Raw genomic sequence first — 20,601 nt, 5'->3', positions numbered from 1 at the left:
CCATTTGAAATGCATCTCTAGCGCCCACATTTAGCCAGTTGGCGCATTTAGCAGAAGTGTTAGAAGAGTTTTTCAGAACTACAATCAGTATGAGGTTTTGGAAACCCAACCTTAGTGGAATTTCAAGGGTTTGCACAAAATCCCACCCATAGTATGCTCGAGCAGCAAGGCTTGGACTAAGGTGGTGTGGTAATTAGTGTGAAGCACAGTTGGCATACACGTTGATTGTCACACAATATATTCTCCACACAGATAAGGATATACTTGTTTAGAAAATACCGCAGGTGCAAAAAGGTAAGGAGGCTGCAAGGTGAGAATAAGTATGTATACATATACATATTACACCATTAGTGTCCGAGTGAGGCCCCTACCACACTTGGGTCAAAACAGTTCTCAGCTAAATAAACCTTTGCATAGGTTAAAGCGTTTGGGTGGGGTATGGGGGTTAGAACAGGGGGTTAGTCTATAATAATTATAGAACACAGCAACAGGTGGAAAAACTAGCTTGAGCAGTCCAACCATATCTTAGGAACAATTGTTCAACAAGGGTTTCAGGTAAGTAACAAGTTGTAGATACATAGGGGGAGCTCAGAAGAGTTTAAGCGTTCTCCCATATGATTTAGTAGGGCTCAGTGTGCCATGGTGAAGCGAGGTTAGGTGTTGACAATTCATAAAACAGTACTTACAAGTTTGCTGTGGAGCAAAAAGGGTAGCAGTCCCTCGTGTCCCGACGGACCCTGGACATTATTCCAAGATCAGTTTCCACTACCCAAGATAGGGGAGGGTACCTGCAGGGAATGCACTAGATTCCAAGGGTGGCTTGAGATGATAGTATGCTGCCCAGGTCCTCAAACCTTGTCCAAGATGTCAACAATGCCATATACGGCTAGGCCTTTGCGGTTCTGTGGTTTTGGTGTTGCGCTCCAGCAAATGCAGGTGCGCAGGTGGCACTGTTTGGACTCTGGGTCCAGCATGTTGGCAGTCCCGGTCTATAATCACTGCCTCCTAGTTCTGAATACCAGTGGGATGGCTTTTAGTGAAAAAGGAACTCTCCTTTAACCCCTAATGAAGAAAGAACTTGGCGATGTAGTAGGCGAGAAGTCTCTGCGACTCAGCTAATGCCAGCAGGGGATCATAACATGGGCATTCAGCTCCAGTAAAACAACTCTTTCTGAATGTGGGCAGCAGAGCCTGTGTCACTTTGTAGTCACTCAGCAAGTTCCACTGTATTGGAAGCTGACCAAGTCCTAGCACAGAGGTGTCCGCACTCAGGATGAAGCAGACCAGCTCCATGGCTTCCACAAGCTTGGAGTAGATGTTCAATCAGGTGCAGGACTGTGAACCAGTTGTACCCACTGGTTCAAGGCAGCGAGACACCATGCAGGTCTCTGGTTGCTTGCCGTCTGGGAGTTGGCTTTGGCAGAACTTGTCGCAGCAGCTTCCAGGGGTCCCTCTGCGGCCTCTTGTCCTTTGCAGCTGCACTTCCGGCATTTCTGAACTGCTGAGTAGCTCGTGTAACCTGATGATGTACAGAAATCTGGGTTGGAACGTGGGGGCCACCCACCTATCATAGGGCCAGCAACATTCAAAACCTGGCTATCCAATCTTGGATCGCGAGCTCAGGCACAATCAAACTCTAGCTAGGGTCTGGATTAGTGTATCTAGGACTCCCTGCCCGGTCCAAACCAGCGCAGAGCACAGTCTCCTTTCTAGGCTCTAATCTTTTAAGAATATGGCCATAAATGGCCACTTCCTAGCCCTGCCCAGCAGGTCGACATCCAATGAGGAAAGGAAGCTACAAAGACAGGCTTAATCTGTGAGGTTAGCAATTTCTGCTACTATACTAGTCAAAAAAGTAAAAGTGCGCTTGAGTGCACATAATGATTGTAGCATTAAGCAGTAGCCGGTCATTGCATCGAATACAAAGCATCGACAGACCATACCATTGAAAAAAATGCATTAAAAAACCCATTGAATGCATTTATTTCAATTGTAAAGGGTTTAGGTAGTGTTTTAATGGTTTAAAACGTGGGGTTTGGGGAACCCCCCATAAAAACATTAAAAAAATGCATTTGATGGTTTTTTTTTAGATGCTTTTTTGTCAATGGTATGGTTGTCGATGGTTTGGCTGTCGATGCAATCACTAGGAACCACTTTAAGCTTGTCTGGCACACACTGGCCTACGGAAAAATGGCAAAAAAGTAAAATGAAAGCCGGGCTGGGTTCTGGTGCTCTAGTAACCTTAAGGGGAGCAGGGGGTGTTAATGGTGTTGCACATAGACTTCAATCGGGACATGCTCCCCGTATACTGGTAGCTTTACGGACTAACCAGTGGCCCCTTTAACGAAATGAGTGAGGTTGAAAATGGAATCCCTCACTAAAAAAATGCCAGGATCACAAAACAGTGGGTAGACTGGGGTTCTAATTGAAAGATATGGTAAAGCTGTTAAACTAAAAGAACTTCCTAGCATGAAGGAAAAGTTGGGCCCCCAAGAAACAATGGGGCGCATTGGCAGTAACTCTGCTGGGATACCACCAACCGGTATTCCTGTTGCTGCCCCTTAGTCCGGTGGTATTTCTGCCAGATTACATGTGGTGACGGTGTTAGTCCCTATTAATTGGGCCCATAGGATTCCATGAGGGGAGTTCAGCGGTAGTATCGACGAATTGGCCGATTTTGGGCGGTACGGTGGCGGAATTACCTCCAACGTCTTGATGGAGGTTTTTCCGGCCCCTTGCCCCAAAACTTGTAGTTGGGTGTTGCAGCAATGCAGCAGTAACAGTATTACCACCACATTTTTACCACATCGCCCAATTTATGATGCCCAGTGTCATCACTATGGAACAGGAGGCGCAATTCGCAGATGCGCAATGATCTCATGATAGCATGATGCAAACCTCCACTATTTAGAGCACACCTTTATTTGATTTGTGGGTGATACTTCAGAGTGCATGCACGCTGATCTGCCTTTGCGACTGCAGCACAGTTGAGAGCTTGGCGCATTCTCCCACCCCTGCATCACAAGTGCTTTTCTGGCCTAATTGAAGGTTGTGTGCATATGCCACAGAACACTGCCTGGCATCAACAAGTCATGCGTTCCCTGGCATCACTTTTACATTGTATGTATGCTCCAATCTCCTATATTGGAACCTAACAGAGCTGGGGGTTGGGCTCATAATAACATATATTATTGCTCGTAAAATATTTAAATATTTTTTAAATCCTTTGGGCTTCATTACACAGACGGCGGTGGACCAAGGTGCTATTAGCACCTTTGTCCATTCCGGTAAAATACCGGCACCGCCTTGATGGAAAGGGGAATTACTGCCCTAGTCCAAGGTTGGTGGGGCGGTAATTCCCCCTTCCCCCATTGCCCTTCCCCATTCCCATTTTTGCCCCATAGGGCATAATGGGAATGGGGAAGGTGCTAATTACGGCACCGCAAATTGCGGTACCGTAATTAGCTCCCTGGTCCCTTTGCGGGTTGGTTTTTAACGCCTGCAAAAAGCAGGCGATAAATTCTCCAACCCCCAAAGGGACCTCGTAGTAAGGCGGTAAGGGTTAACGGTCACCGGTACCATTAACGATGACCGTTAACCCTTACCGCCGTCTGTGTAATGAGGCCCTTTATCTCTTATTATTTAGTCATCTGGCCTTTGGGCCTCATTAGGACCCAGGCGGCAAGGGGTTTACGGCGGCGTAAACAGCGCCGACCCTTACCGCCTGATTCCGAGGTCCCTTAGCGCCATGGAGGTTTTAACACCTGCTTTTAGCAGGTTTTAAAATCCATGGCGCTAAGGGACCATGGAGTTAATTACGCCACCGTAATTTACGGTGGCGTAATTAACGCCTTCCCTCTCCCATTATGCCCTATGGGGCAAAAATGGGAATGGGGAAGGGTAAATGGGGACTTACCGCCCCACTCACCTCGGAATGGGGCGGTAAGTCCGCCAACCACCATGGCGTAAACATAGTTTACGCCATGGTGGTAAAGGTACGACCCAGGCGGTAACTTACCGCCTGGGTCGTAATGAGGCCCTTTGTCTTTCTTTTGATATTCTGCCTTTTTTGTGTTATGTTTAACCAGATTTTCTGTGTAGGGGAAAGTGGTTGCTGTCAGGCAGGACCGGCATTAGCGGCGGCAGTGCCCCCGGCTGTTTAAAATACTATGGGCATCCCTCCACCCCCCCTCCCGACCCCCGCATGCACCCCTTGTCAATGGGGGACTGGGTGGAGTGCCAAAACATTTTCTAACTCCCCTGTCCGGCGCCGCCTGGCAGGGAGTTAATCCCTGGAATAGGGCACTCATGCTAACGCATGAGCGCTCTATTCCAATGAAAACTGCCTCGCTCCCGCGTTGGAGGGGGAGGTAATCATCTGAATAGGGTGCTGATTGTTATTAAATACGCCCCACTGACGCAGATGCATTTAATAACAAAAGGGCATCTGCCATGCCTTCTCCCACTACACCAGCTCAGGGGAGCCCTTGAAAAACTCCCCTGAGCTGACATGGCGGGGGGCTAATGGCGCCCTGGGGCCATGGCGCCCCTATCGGTGGCCGGAGCCCGCCCTGCTCCAAGGCCGGCCCTGCTGCCACCAAGCACATTTAGTGTAATGCATGTGTTTCCTTTATACTCCCTGCTCAATAAAAACATTAATTTCATTGCAGCTTTTCGACCTTATCTACCGGGAGGAGACTCTGTTCAACGTCATCAAGAGTGTGACGCGCAACGGGCGCTCCATCCTGCTCACCGCACTGCTGGCCCTCATCCTCGTCTATCTGTTCTCCATCGTCGGCTTCCTCTTTCTCAAGGACGACTTCATCTTGGAGGTGGACCGACTGCCCTCCGACAGACCCAAAGGTGCACACACCCACACTGTCACACACTCGTTGCATGCTCTCTCACACATACACTCTCTGCCCCCCCCACACACACACACACACAAACACACACACGTCTCTGACGCCCACATCCACATGATGTGAGCACAAAAGCAAGATAAGCTACCAAATTGGTGATTGGAGCTGCAAGAAAAGGCAGGCGTTTCTTCTGTGTGTCCTTTTGTGGTTAATGAGCAGGGAAGGGAGCCCTGATGACGTCACCACACATTTAATACCACATCCATTGTGGCGATGGCAAGAGTCTGCCGCCACCATGCCCCCTTTGCTCTGAAATTCTTTATAGGGGTTAGAACCTACATACAGCTGACAGTGCTATCCTTGGATCAATCATTCCCATGATTTCTTCGCTTCCCAAGGGTCAGGTGCAAATTGTGAATACAGTGTTTATCATGGGGGTGAGAGATAGAGTCATTGAAGGAACGTATTTAGATGTCTCTAAGAACTAGGACTGAAACCCGCATAATCCACTCCCATTGTATTACAACACTAACTCCAATGTCGCATTGGAACCTTTGAAGCTCGAAAAGAAATGTTTGTACCTCCTATTTTTATTTATCTTGGGGAACGTAGTGCTTGGAGTAGAAACAAGGTCCAAAGGGATCCACAGTAAGGGGATCCATCCTGATTCTGGCTGCTTTACAGCATAGTACCTTGACATGTCGTTGAGGCATGAACAAGCTGGTGTGGAGGAAATGAGGAGTTGAGAAAGGGGCAGAGCATAATAACAATACAGGTATTGCCAACAGGCAGACTAGAGCACTAACAAGCTTTGAATGTATTCATTAATTTAGTAACTTGAATGATTGGGTGCAAGAAAGATGGAAATAGAGGTGGGGCGATGCCCCTGTAGGCCTCTGGCCCGCCTTCTAGAGATAGAAACTGCAAAGTAACTCTGTGCTAATTTGTGTTGAACCACCCTAGCCCCTTTGATCAGCATCGCCCAATCTCCTATTAATTAGTGCTGAGGCACCTATGGGTTATGCTCATCAGTTATGAGATGTAGAAGACTGGGCAGATGAAATAGTCACCATATCAGTTCCACCTACTCTGCACCTCTAAATGTTTTGGTCTCCAGATGCTTTGGACTACAACTCCATGATCCCACAGTATGCTGGCTGGTGCTGATGGGAGTTGCAGTCTGAGACAAACAGGGAGTCAAAGGTTGCAGACTCCTGCCCTAGTCACTGGATTACTTCACACATCTACATTGGGCATTACAAGAACACAACATGCCCAACAAATCCCTCAGGGTTCTCTGAATGGATAGTCCATGATGTGAGTACACATTCCAGTTCAGAGTCTTGAGACATCTGACCCGTGGGAGCCCCACCTAGTCTTTTCTTTTATGTTCAAGATCTGGCCGACATGGTCTACTGACAACCATGTTCTCCTAGAGGTACTACGAAACAAATAAAACAGAGTACACAGTTGGCGTGCTCTTGACTCTTACCGAATGACATGGTCAAAAGTGCACTGTTGCCACTTTTGATTTTAAAGTCCCAATGAATATATGGATTGAAATATACTTCATCTCCTCTGATGCCCTTTTCATTCCTTCACAATCTAATTAATGTCTGGATGCTTTTGGTAGTGGCACAATATGGTCCTTTGTGGACAAGCCTCAGGTCTTTTGGGCCACTATGCTGGTGACTGACGGAGTATGAAGAAAAAAAACCTATTAACATTTGCACTATCCCAACCTTAAAAAAGATGGAGGATTGTTGAAGCATCACACTGGGTGACCTTCACAATGACTTTGCTGTGTTACAAGGAATCCAGGCCTTCTGTGCATCCTAGAACATATTTCACAACTTATATACAGTTCAGGCAATTTCATAAAACACAATCTTTTATCTTTCATCGCTATACTTTTTTTCTTTGCAAACCAACAAACACTCGCCCTTGCGAAGCAAGAATGAGCTCTGAGATGGGCGTGCTCTGTATATTGAATGCTTTAAGATAGAACAATGCACATACCACATTCACACGCATTACTGGGATGGTTGCAGATCTAGGAGTGTGATGGTGGCTGGGATAATAATCAGATCAGGAATAAAGTAACTACATGGGACCAATGCAGTACGCGAAAGGGAGAGGTGGGCATTGAACAAAATAAGCGACAGGGTGTGTGATGTTGGGCATTGGTAAGTATGCTTAGGTTGTGTGGGCCTGGAATCGGTTAGCAGCAACCAAATTCTGCTAGTGGCATGTGCCTAGTGCTGGATGAAGGCCAGTGACCCTTATAGGGGTTTTGTCGGTAACGTGAGCTGAGAAAAGTAGTAATGGCTAATCTCATTTTCCTGTAGTTCCTCTTGGCATGGCACAGTCTGTGGGTGGAGCCTTTGCGGACACGTGCAGCGGGGACCAGGAGAGCTGTATGGCCGGAATGGTACTGCCTGACAATATAGAAGGTAAACATTGAGTAATTCCATTAAGCGGTATAGCATACAGTGGATTTGTTGAGGTGGATTGGGAGAATATGGGGCAAGCCCCGCTACTGAAATAACCAGTAGCGCTGGGGCAGAGTTGTTCAAACTTTTGTCCTGACTGGCTTTGCTCAAGTATTATCTTTGAGTCTGAAGCCTCATGTTTTTTCATACTGGCATTCCAATGTGACCATCTTCTCACCTTCTGGCTAAAAACCGAGCAAAAGGCCACACTTTGAGGAATCAGAAATGAGACGTGGACACAGAGTACTCATGATTGTGGTTACAACCATTTATTCAAAATAATAAAGGGGTATAAAAATGCCTCACTATCACTACCCTATGAGGCTTTCCCTACCTCAACAAAAACTAAGGGTCTGTCCTATGTCAAGATGTCCAAAGCGAAATGTCTGATGTAAGAAATCCTATCCTAGCCCTCACATTCTTTTTTTAAATATGTTTATTTTTGAACAAGGCAGGAAACATTACATACATTTGTAGTCGACATTTAGAATGCATTAACACTCAAGAGTATTGCTTCCCCTTCCCCTCTCAGAGTTCATTTAGTAGATCAGTCTCCCTCCTCTTGTTCTCGCTCCTGCGGGGCGGGCCAGCTCTCCAAGACCCTCCTGGCCAGTTGGGGTTTATATGTTAAGGCTGTAAAGTCACGATCAAATTCGAGAATCGGATGTTCTGGAAGCGATGGAGAAAGCCTGCCCAGGCCGCAGTCACCTTCTCCGCAATGAGTACATCCCACAGTTTCATCAGCCCTCACATTCTTAAAGTAACTCTAAAGTGCTAAGGGTAATGTCTTCAGTCTTGAAAGTGCACATCTTTTCAAGTTCAAAAGAAAGGTGCAACTCCCAACACAAAAGCTCCCAATGGATATTCACAGTTGCAGGGGATGGCCCCCTTCCTCAGGTTTCTCGTCACCAATGCACTAGATGAACAAGACAATCAAAGTTCCTTATTTAGCCCACAAGGATACCTCTCTCCTCTTGGCGTTGCACTTCACTCCTAGGGAAATGTCGCCCTTCCACAGGTCATTCAAACAATTCAAAATCCTAAGGGCATGAGTCTTCCTTGGGATTCTGTGTTCAACAAAACAACTTGGATGTAAAACAACCTGGTTGCGGGACAGCCTCACAGTATACCTAGTATATTCCCTTGCTAAGTTCTTCTCCACGTTTAATGCAACTTGACTCACAAGCTTGTCTTGGACTGGTGAACTTTCTTGCCAGGCCGTTCTCCACATTCAATGCAATTTGACTCACAGGCTTGTCTTTGCCTGGTATACTCTCCTGCCAGGATTTTCTAGTACAGTCCGGTGTCCTGCCTCTGCTTCACTGGCTCAAAGGTTTCACGTAGCGGATTCCATGTCCTTCGCAGCTACTGCTCTGCTGCCGAGCCCTTCTCTGTGTTCAGGTGGCACTGGTGCTGCTTCTTGGTTCCTGTGACCGCCAGGAAGACTTCCCTTCTCTTCCTTTTACGGTGCCAACACACCAAATCCTCTAGCATCTCCTTTGTCCATGCTGGTCGGGGTTTTGAAATGCCCCGGTGTCCTGGCACCGATCATATGCTTGCAACCACTAAAGCACGTTCTGTGCTTCTCAGCTTCTCCGATCCTCATTGTTCCATTCAGCCTCCTTGTCCCAGTGTGTCTATATACACGGGAATGATAGACAGTAATTGGCATTCTATTCATAGAGTATTGAACAATGTAATCAGTAGGTTTTATGGATGGTTGAAAGGGACGGTCACAGTATGCCATAAAGGCATGAGAAATGGAGGGGATATCCCTAAAAGGTAAAGGCGATATGTGCTTTCATCTGATGATGCTGGGTCATCCCACCGAGGGTCGCTTCCACCCATGTGGCCCTCCCTCATATACCCACCCCCAAAGTCAAGATCAGATAGCGGCTGCCGTAACCTGGCCACATGAGGAGGGGCCACCCCTAGGAAAAGAGTGATGACATCGTCAGATTCATCATAACATACAGGGCAATAATAAGACACAAGGTTATGAACAATATATTGAAACATTGGCAAGCTGTGAACATGTTTCATAGTCCACAAGGTGTAACTTTCCAGCCAATATACAGAGTGAGGTCAGAGGTCATTACGCTGTGTGCTGTGCCTCCCGAGAATGAATTTAGTAAGTTATCTATAAGACAACCTGGGTAGCTATATTCCATTCAAAATGAAGTTTCCATTTTCAATGTATCTCGCTTCTGTACCCTTAAAAACCCTTCAAAGTGTTTTTCTATATATGCAAGTAAAAACGATTTTTTTCACGTACTCCTAAATAATTTAATTTTTCAAAGATACACTTTAAAGAGTAAAATATCTTTACAAGAGGTGGCTCTTAATTTAGTCTATCGGAATTGCTACGCACCATAAACACCAAAAAAGTGATGGAAGAAATGCATTGAATTATTGATAAGTACTGAGAGTTTCTCTGGGCAGCCTTTCATTCCATAATATTTTAGTTCGTTTGTGCCATTATATAAGAAAACGAACTCATCTACGAATCATCCTTGATCTAGACCCCAAAACGACAGTTGTCCAACCTGATCTCTTGGGCAATGAACCATCTACATAGTAATACAAGCAATCCCAGACATGTTTCAAGCTTGTTATACTTCATCAGGGATTTCCATTTGATCATGCATTTAAATGTGGAAGGTTTGTCTCTTGAAAGTGATTTTTTGGGGGTTTTCCTCAAGATGTTATTGTTAGTTAATGGTGGGCCAGTGTTTAGGGATGTTCCATACTCTGTTTCCGAAACAAATGGATGTCGACATAGTGTGTTGTATTGGCACTGATTTGGGACCATATAAATCTCTCACGTTGTTTGCCAGGTGCCGATTAAGAGATGGATCTACTACTGCTGCACAATTTTGCTTAATATTGTTTTTGAAAGCAGGGACTTACGAATTTTTCGCTTGAATGATGTCACTATGATTCCATAAAATGTACTTATAAAAGGCTACTGATGGATGGCTATATTGTTACCTGCTGCATAAAAAACAAGTTGGGCGACCAACACTCCAAACAAAAGACACTCCATCCCTAGTAAGAGTTTGGATGTAGAGGTGTGTGCTTGCCAGGCAGTGAACATGCTACCTCCGGCTAGGAAATATTCTCAGTTCAAGAGCAGGAACTGGACTGCATGCCAATGTTTACGAAAGAAAACCAGTGTTATCAACCCAGCGTAAGGCTACAAGCACATCTACCATCTTTTGTGTTGCAGAAGAAGAGGAGGATAACACGGAGCGGGCGTGTGACACCTTGCTCATGTGTATCGTCACAGTAATGAACCACGGACTGCGCAACGGAGGGGGCGTGGGTGACATTCTGCGAAAGCCTTCCAAAGATGTGAGTTAATTGGCCACAGATTACAAAACACAGTTATTGTACATAAAGGATAGAGTGGGCAACCCTTAATGACACTCATGTTTTATAGAGATTCCACTTGCATGCTGGGTAACTTATTTTATCAGTAGCATAAGGAAGGAAACTGTTCTACCATTAGCATTCCATGCATAAAGCAAATGATGTGGATATTGATGTCAAGTGGTTGAGGAGGGAGCGCTGAACTCCTCACTATAAGGAGAGATCGGGTCAGAGAGCACACATGGATCATCATTCTGTATTCACTGATGGTACCCAGAAGATACCTTTTCATTTGTGTACATGAGTCTTTGTGAGCCGTCTTCTGTGCGAGAGGGAGTATTAATGAGGTATTTGTGTATATGGGCAAGAAGGCGACTCAATACTTGTACGCACGCATTCCCCTTACCTTTTGTATGTGTGTACTAGATCTCCTCAATATGCCTGTTTAAGCATTGGTAAGACTTCTTATAAAGAGGTCCATAAGCTTGGACTATTTTGGTTTTGGTCCATAAACGTGCATGTGAGCAAACCATTGTTGTAGAAAGTAGATTTGGGATTAACACTTTTATTAATGACATTTGTGGAGTGGTGTCATAGCAAATTCTCTGTTATATAAATGATCAATTGCCAATATCGGTTATATCGACATATTTTATAATGAATGCACATATCTCAAATATTTTATATTGAAAACTTTTATAGTGAATGCACCGCCGTTTCCAACCCCTAAAAACCCACCCCAACCATTTCCCAAAAATATTTAACCCTTTACTGCACCCCTAAATGCATTCACTATAAAGGTTTTCACTATAAAATATTCGATATATGGGCATTCAATATAAAAGATACGATATAAACAGTTTATACTGCCAATATCCACTGGCAAACAGGTTTCAGAAAGGTAATGGGTTATTTGAAGCCATGCATCTGCTCGTTGTCTTGTTGTATTCGATGATTTATGTCGCCAGTTCTACCTGCAAAGTATCCATCTGAAAGGTAAAGGCTTAAATGCAGCCGTCGAGCAGCTCCTGGTTTGATAGTAACTGATTAATTAAGTGTGCCTTCAGCTACCTGATTGCTAAGCAACAATTCAGGGCTGTGCGTTTGGGTTCTGCAAAGATCTCACCGTGTCTAATTTGTGACCATTGTTTTGCTTGGAAAAGAACAGCTTGAGATTAGAAATACCATGTTATTCGTTGTATTGGGATGTTCTGCAGAAAATGGTGATTATATATATACCACAAATACATTAACACAATTACTGTACACATATTTAACTCGGTGTAGCTTTTGTTACCCCATGAGTAAAAATGAAAATAATGAATTTCCATTGCTGGGAAATGGATGAAAATGCTTGTGGTACAACAGTGATTCAACGCACAACAGGATCAGTAACCAGCTTTGTGGGCATTGTGTGTGTCCTTGCACGTGTTCCAAACATTATAAGGCTTTATGTTTTAGGCAATCGCATTTATGATTAGAGGATGCGTGTTGGAATGCCTGAAAACACCCACTCCCATTTTTGGATTTGTGCAAATGTGCCTAGAGGTGGACAATCTATCAGGGGCGCATGCTGATGTCATTTGTGAGAAGGTCACATTAAAAAGGGGCATTAGCACACCCCTTCCACTTGCGTGACTACTTTAATTGTCACTCAAGTTTTGGAAGGTGGCCTCGTTGCTTACAAAGAGCAAAAAATAAAGTTTCCACTACCCAGTCGGTTGAGGGGCAATTATGAGCAATTACTATCTGCAGCTCCCACAAAACTCGGCAGCTCGTCTGGCCTAAGAGGGTGTTGAGGGATGGGTGGGGGGTCAGATTCTCCCATTCTCAACCTCTGTTACAAATACACCATTGGCTTCCGGTGAAAAGCCATATTAAGTTTAAGATATTATGCGTCACGCATCGAGCAATCTATAAATTAGGCGCTGATTTACAGAGAACCCCGAGATACCACAGAGCTTGGGCTGAAGGACGTTCTCTCTCCGTCTCGCCCCTTCTCTCTGGAATTCTCTTCCTCTTAAAATGCACTTATTCTAAAAGCCTATTGCTTTTGTGACAGTCTCCTTTAATGCCCGCCATAGTGCCTAGATGCCGCTCGGCCATAGTTAGCACTTTACAAATATAATTCAATACTGTGGATTTTCTTGAAGTTTTACTCAAAATCACGAGGTAGAAACCGCATGATGTTATTGCAGTCCCTCCCAACCTGTAAAAGGGTGCAGACATTAGGTAAAACAAAATTCTGTGGGACTCTTTTTCAAAGGGGAGGAAGAGGGAGTACTTTGTAAAGTACAGGCAAAAACCATTAGGCTAAGTAGTGTGGGCACCCTTGCTCTCCTTCATACCCATAACTAATAACAAAAAGCTAAATACCATTCTGTGTGGAAAATAATTTTTCGCCGTAGGCATTTATTCTTATTTACAACAATAATAAACACAATATACATAACAGGTGTGCTTTTTCGAAAACCTGTGTCCAAGGTGAGTGATGCCTTGCTTCTGTCGGCAAGTCCTTTCCCTTGCATACCTGCAAGCCCGACTTTTGCCTCTATTATTTAGCTGGTTCCTTTCTGTCAGCCCAATTGGCATCCTCTCCTTAGACACGTGCCGCCACACCTGAGTGGACGCCCCGGCCGCTCAGTTTCCCCTAAAAGTACCCTTATCTGCAGCCCCTAGTCTCCAGTGCCCTAAAGATGCTATCTGTGAACACCTTCATCCCTTTCTGCGACAGGTGCACCCCATTGTGGTGAAACAAATCAGGGTTGTTCTGTGACAGACCGTGCCTTATGAAGTGCAGGCCCGTGTTCCTGCAGAATGCTTCCAGGGCCTTGTTCAGTTTCGTCCTGGATGTTTCTACAGCCTTTCTGCAGACTGTGCCTTACCATACTTTCCGGGGTACTATTACTGACAAACATTTCGGTCCCCCTCCAACAGTGTGCTATGTTGTGTAAAGATTCACAAATGTCTCTCTGCAATTGACCCGTACCCATCTGCGCCAGGTCGTTACCCCCAATGTGTATTAACAAATACGCTGGTGGGTCTCTGAAACCAATTAAATCTGACAGTCTATCATGAGTGTCCTCCCAATGCATCCCTGGTATCCCCCACCAGGATGTGTAAACCTTGCTTTGTGTCCTCTATCCATCGCCCTGCTTGTGTCACGATCGAGTGACCCACTATCCATGCCGATCTGTATGGGCCGGCATCTGTGGAATGAGGAGGGGAACGTGATGCTTATTATATGAGTTCCTCTCTTATATATTTCCTAAAACAGTTGGATTTCCAGCCTCCGATTCTCTTGACTCCTCTCATTCTCAGACCCCCAGGCCATGCTGAGGTTGCTGCCCCTATTTTAAATGAGTGTGTCCTCAACTCTGGTGGGTCCCAACCTGCTTTCCCAATCCCTTTCTTTAACACTGCCTGGAATTGGTACCCACTGTGGGCTTTCCGGTCCCTGTGTATCAGGAGTTGGCCCCCTTGCGTCAGTCGTTTTTCATTTTTCTAAAAAGGCCTGAGTGATAAATCTGGGACAGTGCTCCTTCTCTTTGATGCAACTCAACTCTATTGCCCTTCCTTTGCCCATCTGGTCGGTTTTGGACTTTCAGAATATAGTCATGCCTTCCTCCCCTATGCCGATGTCTCCCAAGGACAAGCCACCCCCCACCGTTGTGTACCGTGCCACTAGTTCCCCAATTCTAAGAGCCCCAAAGTATGCCAGCGCGAATGCTGCCCTGAACAGGACCGTTCGGTATGCGCTGGAGCATGTGACCTTGAGCGCTTATAACAGGCAAATTAGTTTCCCAAAGTTCAGGGGCCTCCTGGTGTCTCGCTTATTCCCTTCTATTTTGGCCTACCGCCTCATTGCATATCTTATCAATGAGCTGTCGGTTTTATCGGACCCCCCCAGCTACCTTAGCAGCATATGCCACTACCGCTAGATGAGCTGAGGCCCAACTCCCTCCGTGTAAATTCCACTTCCAGAAACCTGCACATATCGCCCACTGTTATGTCAATCTCAATGCGTTTTTGATTCACCCTCATTACATCCAAGTGTTTCTCATATTGCTTACCCATTTTCTGGGCCAAAGCGTTTTTGGCAAGGTCCCTTATGACCTGCCCGGGCTCCCTCTCCAGCCTTTCTTGCCCTTTCTTTGCTCTATTTTTGTCTGCCCTGTTCGTTCTTTGGTTCCACTCTCCTTTTCCTGTAGCCACCGTAGAGGAGCCCATGCCTCCCTTAGCATAGGCCTCCTTTGTTCCTCTACATCTGGCCTCAGTTTCCTGAAAATCTCCCACTGTGAATGAGACAGGGCATCAGGAATGTGATTTACTTCACTGGCGATGTGCCTGGCTCTCAAACACATATTCTTCAATGCTTTCAATTTAATAGCCCTCAATAGCTCCAGCACCAGTGGGCAGGATGCGCTCCCTTTGTTCAAAACCCTCACCACTGCCATGTTGTCAGACCACACCACCACCTCTTTCTTACTCGGCTCGCTACACCATGCACATATCGCCACCCATATTGGAAAAAGCTTCAGTAGCATGATCTTCCTGGTCCATTTAAGGGCCTGCCACGCTTCTGACCATTCCTCTGCGCACCATTTAGCCCCCAGTATTGCACCGAAACCGCATGCACCTGCTGCATTGGTGAACAGCACTCTTTGTTTCCTCCTGGTTGACAGGCATTCGCCAGATAACCAAGCCATTGAAATCCTTCAGAAATTCTTCCCATATTGCCATGTCTTTCTTAATTCCTGACCCTCTGGAATACCCGCCTCTATGGTATTACTCTTCCTGCAAAGCTTAACTTCCCTGAGAGTGATTGTATTTCTTTCACTGTAGCCTTGTCCCTTTTCACCAAGCCTCTGATGATGTATCGACCTCAATGCCCAGGAACTGGATACTCTGTGTTGGCCCCATCGTTTTTTCATGTGCTTATGGTATACCCCATTCCTCAGCCAATTCCTTGAATCTGCCTAATGCTGTCTTGCACAGCCCAGCCTGCCTATCCTACTTTGTTGCAGCCTTTTGTTTTGCCCGGCCTCCTCTGCCAGCGGGATCCCTCATCAGCTGCTGCTTCGAGCTCTGACCCTCACTCTGCGGTCTTCTGCTGATGGAATCTTCCGCTCATTGTCTTCCCCTTGCACATGTTACCTCCGCTCTGGTCGCCTGCTGCTGTTGCTGGAAGCTTCCTCTTGCTGTCCTCTCCTTGGCAGCAGACCTCCGCTCTGGTCCACTTCTTCCTGATGGCTTCTCCTCCACGCCTGTACTCCTCTCCTGCTTTACGCCGCTGGCAGCGGATTTCTTCCGGTAGGCTTCTCTCCACGGCACTCCTGCAAGATAAAAGTAAGTATCGCAAAGAGGACGAAACAAACGAAACAAGCTCTGTTCCTTCCTAGAAAGGTTTACCCTTGCTGGGTGGGCTTTCTTTTCGTTGTGCTGGTCCCTTCTTGGTGACTTATTCTCCTCACCCTCTTTTGTTCTGCTACTGGGGGCCGGGCCTCCTCCCCCCCACCCCCTGCTTATTTTTTGCACCTTTTTCCCTGTTTGCTGCCATGTTACCATGGCAATTCCAGGTGACGCGGCCTTGCGGCCACCCTCCCCCTGTGCGAGCCTCCCCTCTGCCCATGCCCTATGCCTAAACCCCCATGCCCTCTATCGTCCCACCCCTATGGGTCGGTCCGGGGCCTGTGGCCTTCTGTGCCAGTAAATTGCAAACCATTCAATGTTTGTGCATTTTCTGCCGAGAGGTGGCAGCGGTGGGTAGAATCTGCCACCCTAGGCGGCACCATGCAGCGAAAACCAGGCAGAACCCATTGGGATTTATAAACATTGTGTCCACAATGCAGGAATGTCGCGACCAGCATTTAAAATTGTTTTTGTCAATGGGTTTATTCGTTGTACAGAAACTAGAGACCATCTATATTTCTTTGCAAAATGTACACTCGGTCACACAAGTAATCACAATAACACAGAGAGGACTGCTTAGATGCAAGTGTAGGCGTAAGCAGTCCCCTCTCCGTGCTATTTATAGGTCAATCCAAAATTACCTCCTGTATGTTTTTCTTGGTATCTCCATACTTGTGATGTCCCTCTGGTATACCTGTGTTTATTTAGGAGTACTAATGAATCATCCTCCTACATATGTAAGATCTTTTGCGTCTGGACGAGCCCTGAGGAGGCATCAAGGTTGCCTGAAAGAGCTTCAATCCAATCAGACTTGCATGTGTCTTGAGGAACCCCAGGGAGACCTTGTAAATGATGGAGCGCTTTGGAGACCTATGTGCATCCGAAGGAGCTCCGAGCAGACCTTCTGCATCTGAAGGAGCTCTGAGGCAACCCTGTGCATCTGAAGGAGCTCTGAGATGTCCTTCTGCACATGAAGGAGCTCAGAGTAGACTTTGTGCCTCTGAAGACACTCTGAGGTGACCTTGTGCATCTGAAGGATCCCGGAGGAGATCTTGTGTATTTGAAGGAGCTCTGAGGCAACCTTGTGCATCTGAAGGAGCTCTGAGGTGTCCTTCTGCACATGGAGGAGCTCAGAGCAGACTTTGTGCCTCTGAAGGCACTCTGAGGTGACCTTGTGCATCTGAAGGATCCCAGAGGAGATCTTGTGTATTTGAAGGAGCTCTGAGGCGACCATGTGCATCAGAAGGATATCTGAGGTGACCTGTGATTCTGAAGGAACTCCGAGGAGTCCTTGCGCATCTGAAGGTGAACAGATGTGTATTTGTGTACCGCAAATGTATGTTTGAGGGGTCACTGACGACACCTAAAGTGTCTGACACAGCACTTGAAAGACCTTACAAGCTAGAGGTCCATGATAGAGAATTTATAAGCAGCCAAACATGCGCTGCCTTCTCTGTTCTTCATGCCCACTTTTCCCTTTCCTCTCTCGATGCAGGAAGCGCTCTTCCCAGCCCGGGTGGTCTTTGATCTGCTCTTCTACTTCATTGTCATTATCATTGTGTTGAACCTCATTTTTGGGGTCATCATTGACACTTTTGCTGATTTGAGGAGCGAGAAGCAGAAGAAGGAGGAGGTGCTGAAAACCACTTGCTTCATTTGTGGTAAGAGGGCAGCAGGCATTGCCACTTTTTACCCACTCCATTTGCTCATTTGCCTTTGCTTCGCAACGATTTGACATATGAAGGAGAGTTACAGGGCATCTGAATGTGTATTCCTGAGTTTTGAGGGAGGGTCAGAGGGCAAGGGGGTACTTTTTGAGACCTTAGATTTAGCACACGATTTAAGGTGGCGTTACACAAGACTAGAAGACACATATGGGAAGTTCTTAAAAATAGACATATTCATGAGACCAGGGGTAGCGGATTCACAGAAGGGGTGGAGAATGCATGAATGGCATTCCGGAAACCAGATCAATGGGTAGATTAAATGTGAGAGAGGCTAAAGAGAGAAGGTAAAGGACACATTAATTACATTCACAATAACATTGTGCAGTGGGACGTTAAGAGACCATGTGAGGAGACTTCATGACACCAGGTGGGTGGTAGCAGGCCCATTAGGGTCGTTGGTGAGTTTAAGAGTGGGGGAAGAGGGCATGTGAAGAAAATTGATGCGACCACAGGAGGGGGAGAGGACATAAGAATGGAATTCAGAGAAACAGAGGGCTGGATAATACCTGAGGGTAAACCGTGAAATTTTAAATGGGCTGGAGGAATTGTGTCTCACGCACAACCAGTGCCACAGCAGAAACCCAGGAAAGCATTCAGAGAGCAGCCAACCCCACAAGTGCCGTAGTAACCCTATTCAAAATGTGTTGCTTGTTGTCATGTTTATTGCTTGTAAAGTATTGTGGGCTTAAATCAGAACATTTGAAATGGAGTCAAGCTTAAATATTGAGGATACTGCTTAAAGTTTTTGAAGAATATCTATGTAGATGTTGACAAATTACGAGCGGAAGCATTTGGAAGTTCCCTTGACTGCTCGCTCCCTGCCCTTTCGCATTTGCTTTGGTTGGTTTAATGGTTCAAGTCAAAATACAATTTTGAATCTAACATAGAAGGTGCGTGTGGTGTGCCGACACAGAGAAAGCTTAAAAGTTTTGCTAGCTCAATCCGAGAGCAGGTGCTATCTGTCAGTAGCTGAATCGCTGCCTGGAGACTGTGTTTTGGGACAAGTACTGGTAGCGTGCGTCAAAAAAGTTTTCAGGCATACTCAAAATGGCCTTATCAGGAACAGTCACAAAATCTTGTACATGGGCCCTAAAACAGTCTAATAGTCCCCTGGCTTTTAAACCAATACCTGGCTACTCTCGCCCACTGCATTGCCGCACTCTGCTTTAATTTTCACTGCTATGCGGTTGGCACTCAGCTCATTTTCAGGTTCCCCTCTTCCACCTCTTCTCTCTCTCTCTCATCTCTGACTGTCTTTCTGCCATCCAGGAGTCGTGTGCCGCCAATGATCTCTGCCTTACTGCCAGTAAGACAGAGATTCTCCTCATCGGCACACATGCAGCCTCCTTTCCCGTCACTCTCAGGCCGGCCTCCCTGGCCCTCTCCTGCTCCCACTTGTGAGGCCAAGGACCTTGGGGTCATCTTCGACTCCACACTGTTCTTTTCTACTCACATCTCTGACGTCTCTAAGAAGTCAAACTACCAACCGCTTCCTTTCCTCTCCATCCCCATGAAGCTCACAGTGTCTAGAGCTCTGGCTCTCTCTATGCTGGACTACTGCAACAGCCTCTTTCTAAACTGCCTGCTTCTAATCTCCGCTCTCAGAAACTCATCCAGAACAGGACTGAAAGACTTGTCCTTGGCCTCAAGCCCAGGGATCTTATCTCTCCAGCACTGAAATATCTTCATTGCCTCCCAGTGGCTGCGAGGATTAAGTTCAAGACCCTCTGCATTGTCTACAAGGCCTTCTAGGGCCTGGGGCCTCAATACCTCCAACTCTCTCTTTGTAAATACCTCCCCTCTCGAGCTCTTCGCTCCTCCACCTCCAACTCCCTCAGGGTCAGACGCTTCTCCAAGCAACGAGTTGGGGGAAGATCTCTTTCTTCGGCTGGGGTCTCTCTCTGGAATAGCCTCCCTGCCTCTCTGAAACTTGAGGAGAACCTCCTCTGGTTCCGTAAGCACATCAAGACTTTCCTCTTTGCTTCTGCCTTCTCTCTTCCTCTCCCCTGCTGATCTCCTGCCCGATACTGCACTGGTCACCTGGCTACCCTCTGATTTCGGGCCCAGGTCTCTGCCCACCCAGTTGCACACCCGCACTGCCTCCTGGCAACCCTTGCGCTTGGGTCTGTATCTGTATCCCCGACAGTCCCTTACCTGCACTTATTGGACACCTGCTGTCTGCACTTACCCTTGCAACTGCCACTGGCTGACCGCACTTCTAGTTATTGTTTGACCCTATGTACAGCACTGCCCTCCACCCCCTCCCCTGGCCCTGCTCTCCTCCCCTCTGCACTTGCACGATCTCAATGTCACTTGGCCTAGTAAGATCGTGGTCTCTGTCCTCCCTTTGTTCCCCTTCCCTTGCCTCGTTATGCCTTGAAACACTTGTGTATAGGCGCGTTATAAATGCCATATCATATGATAGGCAGGCAAGCTTAAAGCAGTCAGCCCAGTTACAGCCTTCACTACTACAGACATAGCTATTGAAGTCTACTATCTGAAGACAGGGCAGGAATTTGTTTAACGCCACATGGCCAAGAAACTGCACAGTCATATACATGTAGTATAGCAAAGGTCGTCTTAATGCTGCATGGATGATAATGCATGTCTAGAGTAGCCGCACACACACACACATTAGAAGCATAGGTACCTGTGAGATGTCTTAGAGATAGATGCAGAATAATAACATCAAATTAGTCCCAATTATTCAGCCACCCAAAAGGTACACAAACAAGC

General features: G+C 46.5%; 1 protein-coding gene across 1 annotated transcript in view; it reads left to right on the top strand.

Annotated features, from left to right (window-relative positions):
• ITPR3 (inositol 1,4,5-trisphosphate receptor type 3) overlaps nt 1–20,601 on the top strand; it is a 510,867-nt gene that overhangs the window by 486,279 nt on the left and 3,987 nt on the right. The window contains exons 52-55 of the mRNA XM_069633522.1: nt 4,671–4,863; nt 7,211–7,315; nt 10,584–10,708; nt 17,634–17,799. Coding sequence (XP_069489623.1) covers nt 4,671–4,863; nt 7,211–7,315; nt 10,584–10,708; nt 17,634–17,799 — 589 coding nt within the window. The remainder of the gene's footprint in view (nt 1–4,670; nt 4,864–7,210; nt 7,316–10,583; nt 10,709–17,633; nt 17,800–20,601) is intronic.

Source organism: Ambystoma mexicanum, chromosome 13 (genome assembly GCF_040938575.1).
Source record: "Ambystoma mexicanum isolate Mex_15411 chromosome 13, UKY_AmexF1_1, whole genome shotgun sequence".
NCBI lineage: Eukaryota > Metazoa > Chordata > Amphibia > Caudata > Ambystomatidae > Ambystoma > Ambystoma mexicanum.
The sequence above is the reverse complement of the archived record's forward strand: the minus strand, read 5'-3'. Positions and strand labels throughout refer to the sequence as shown.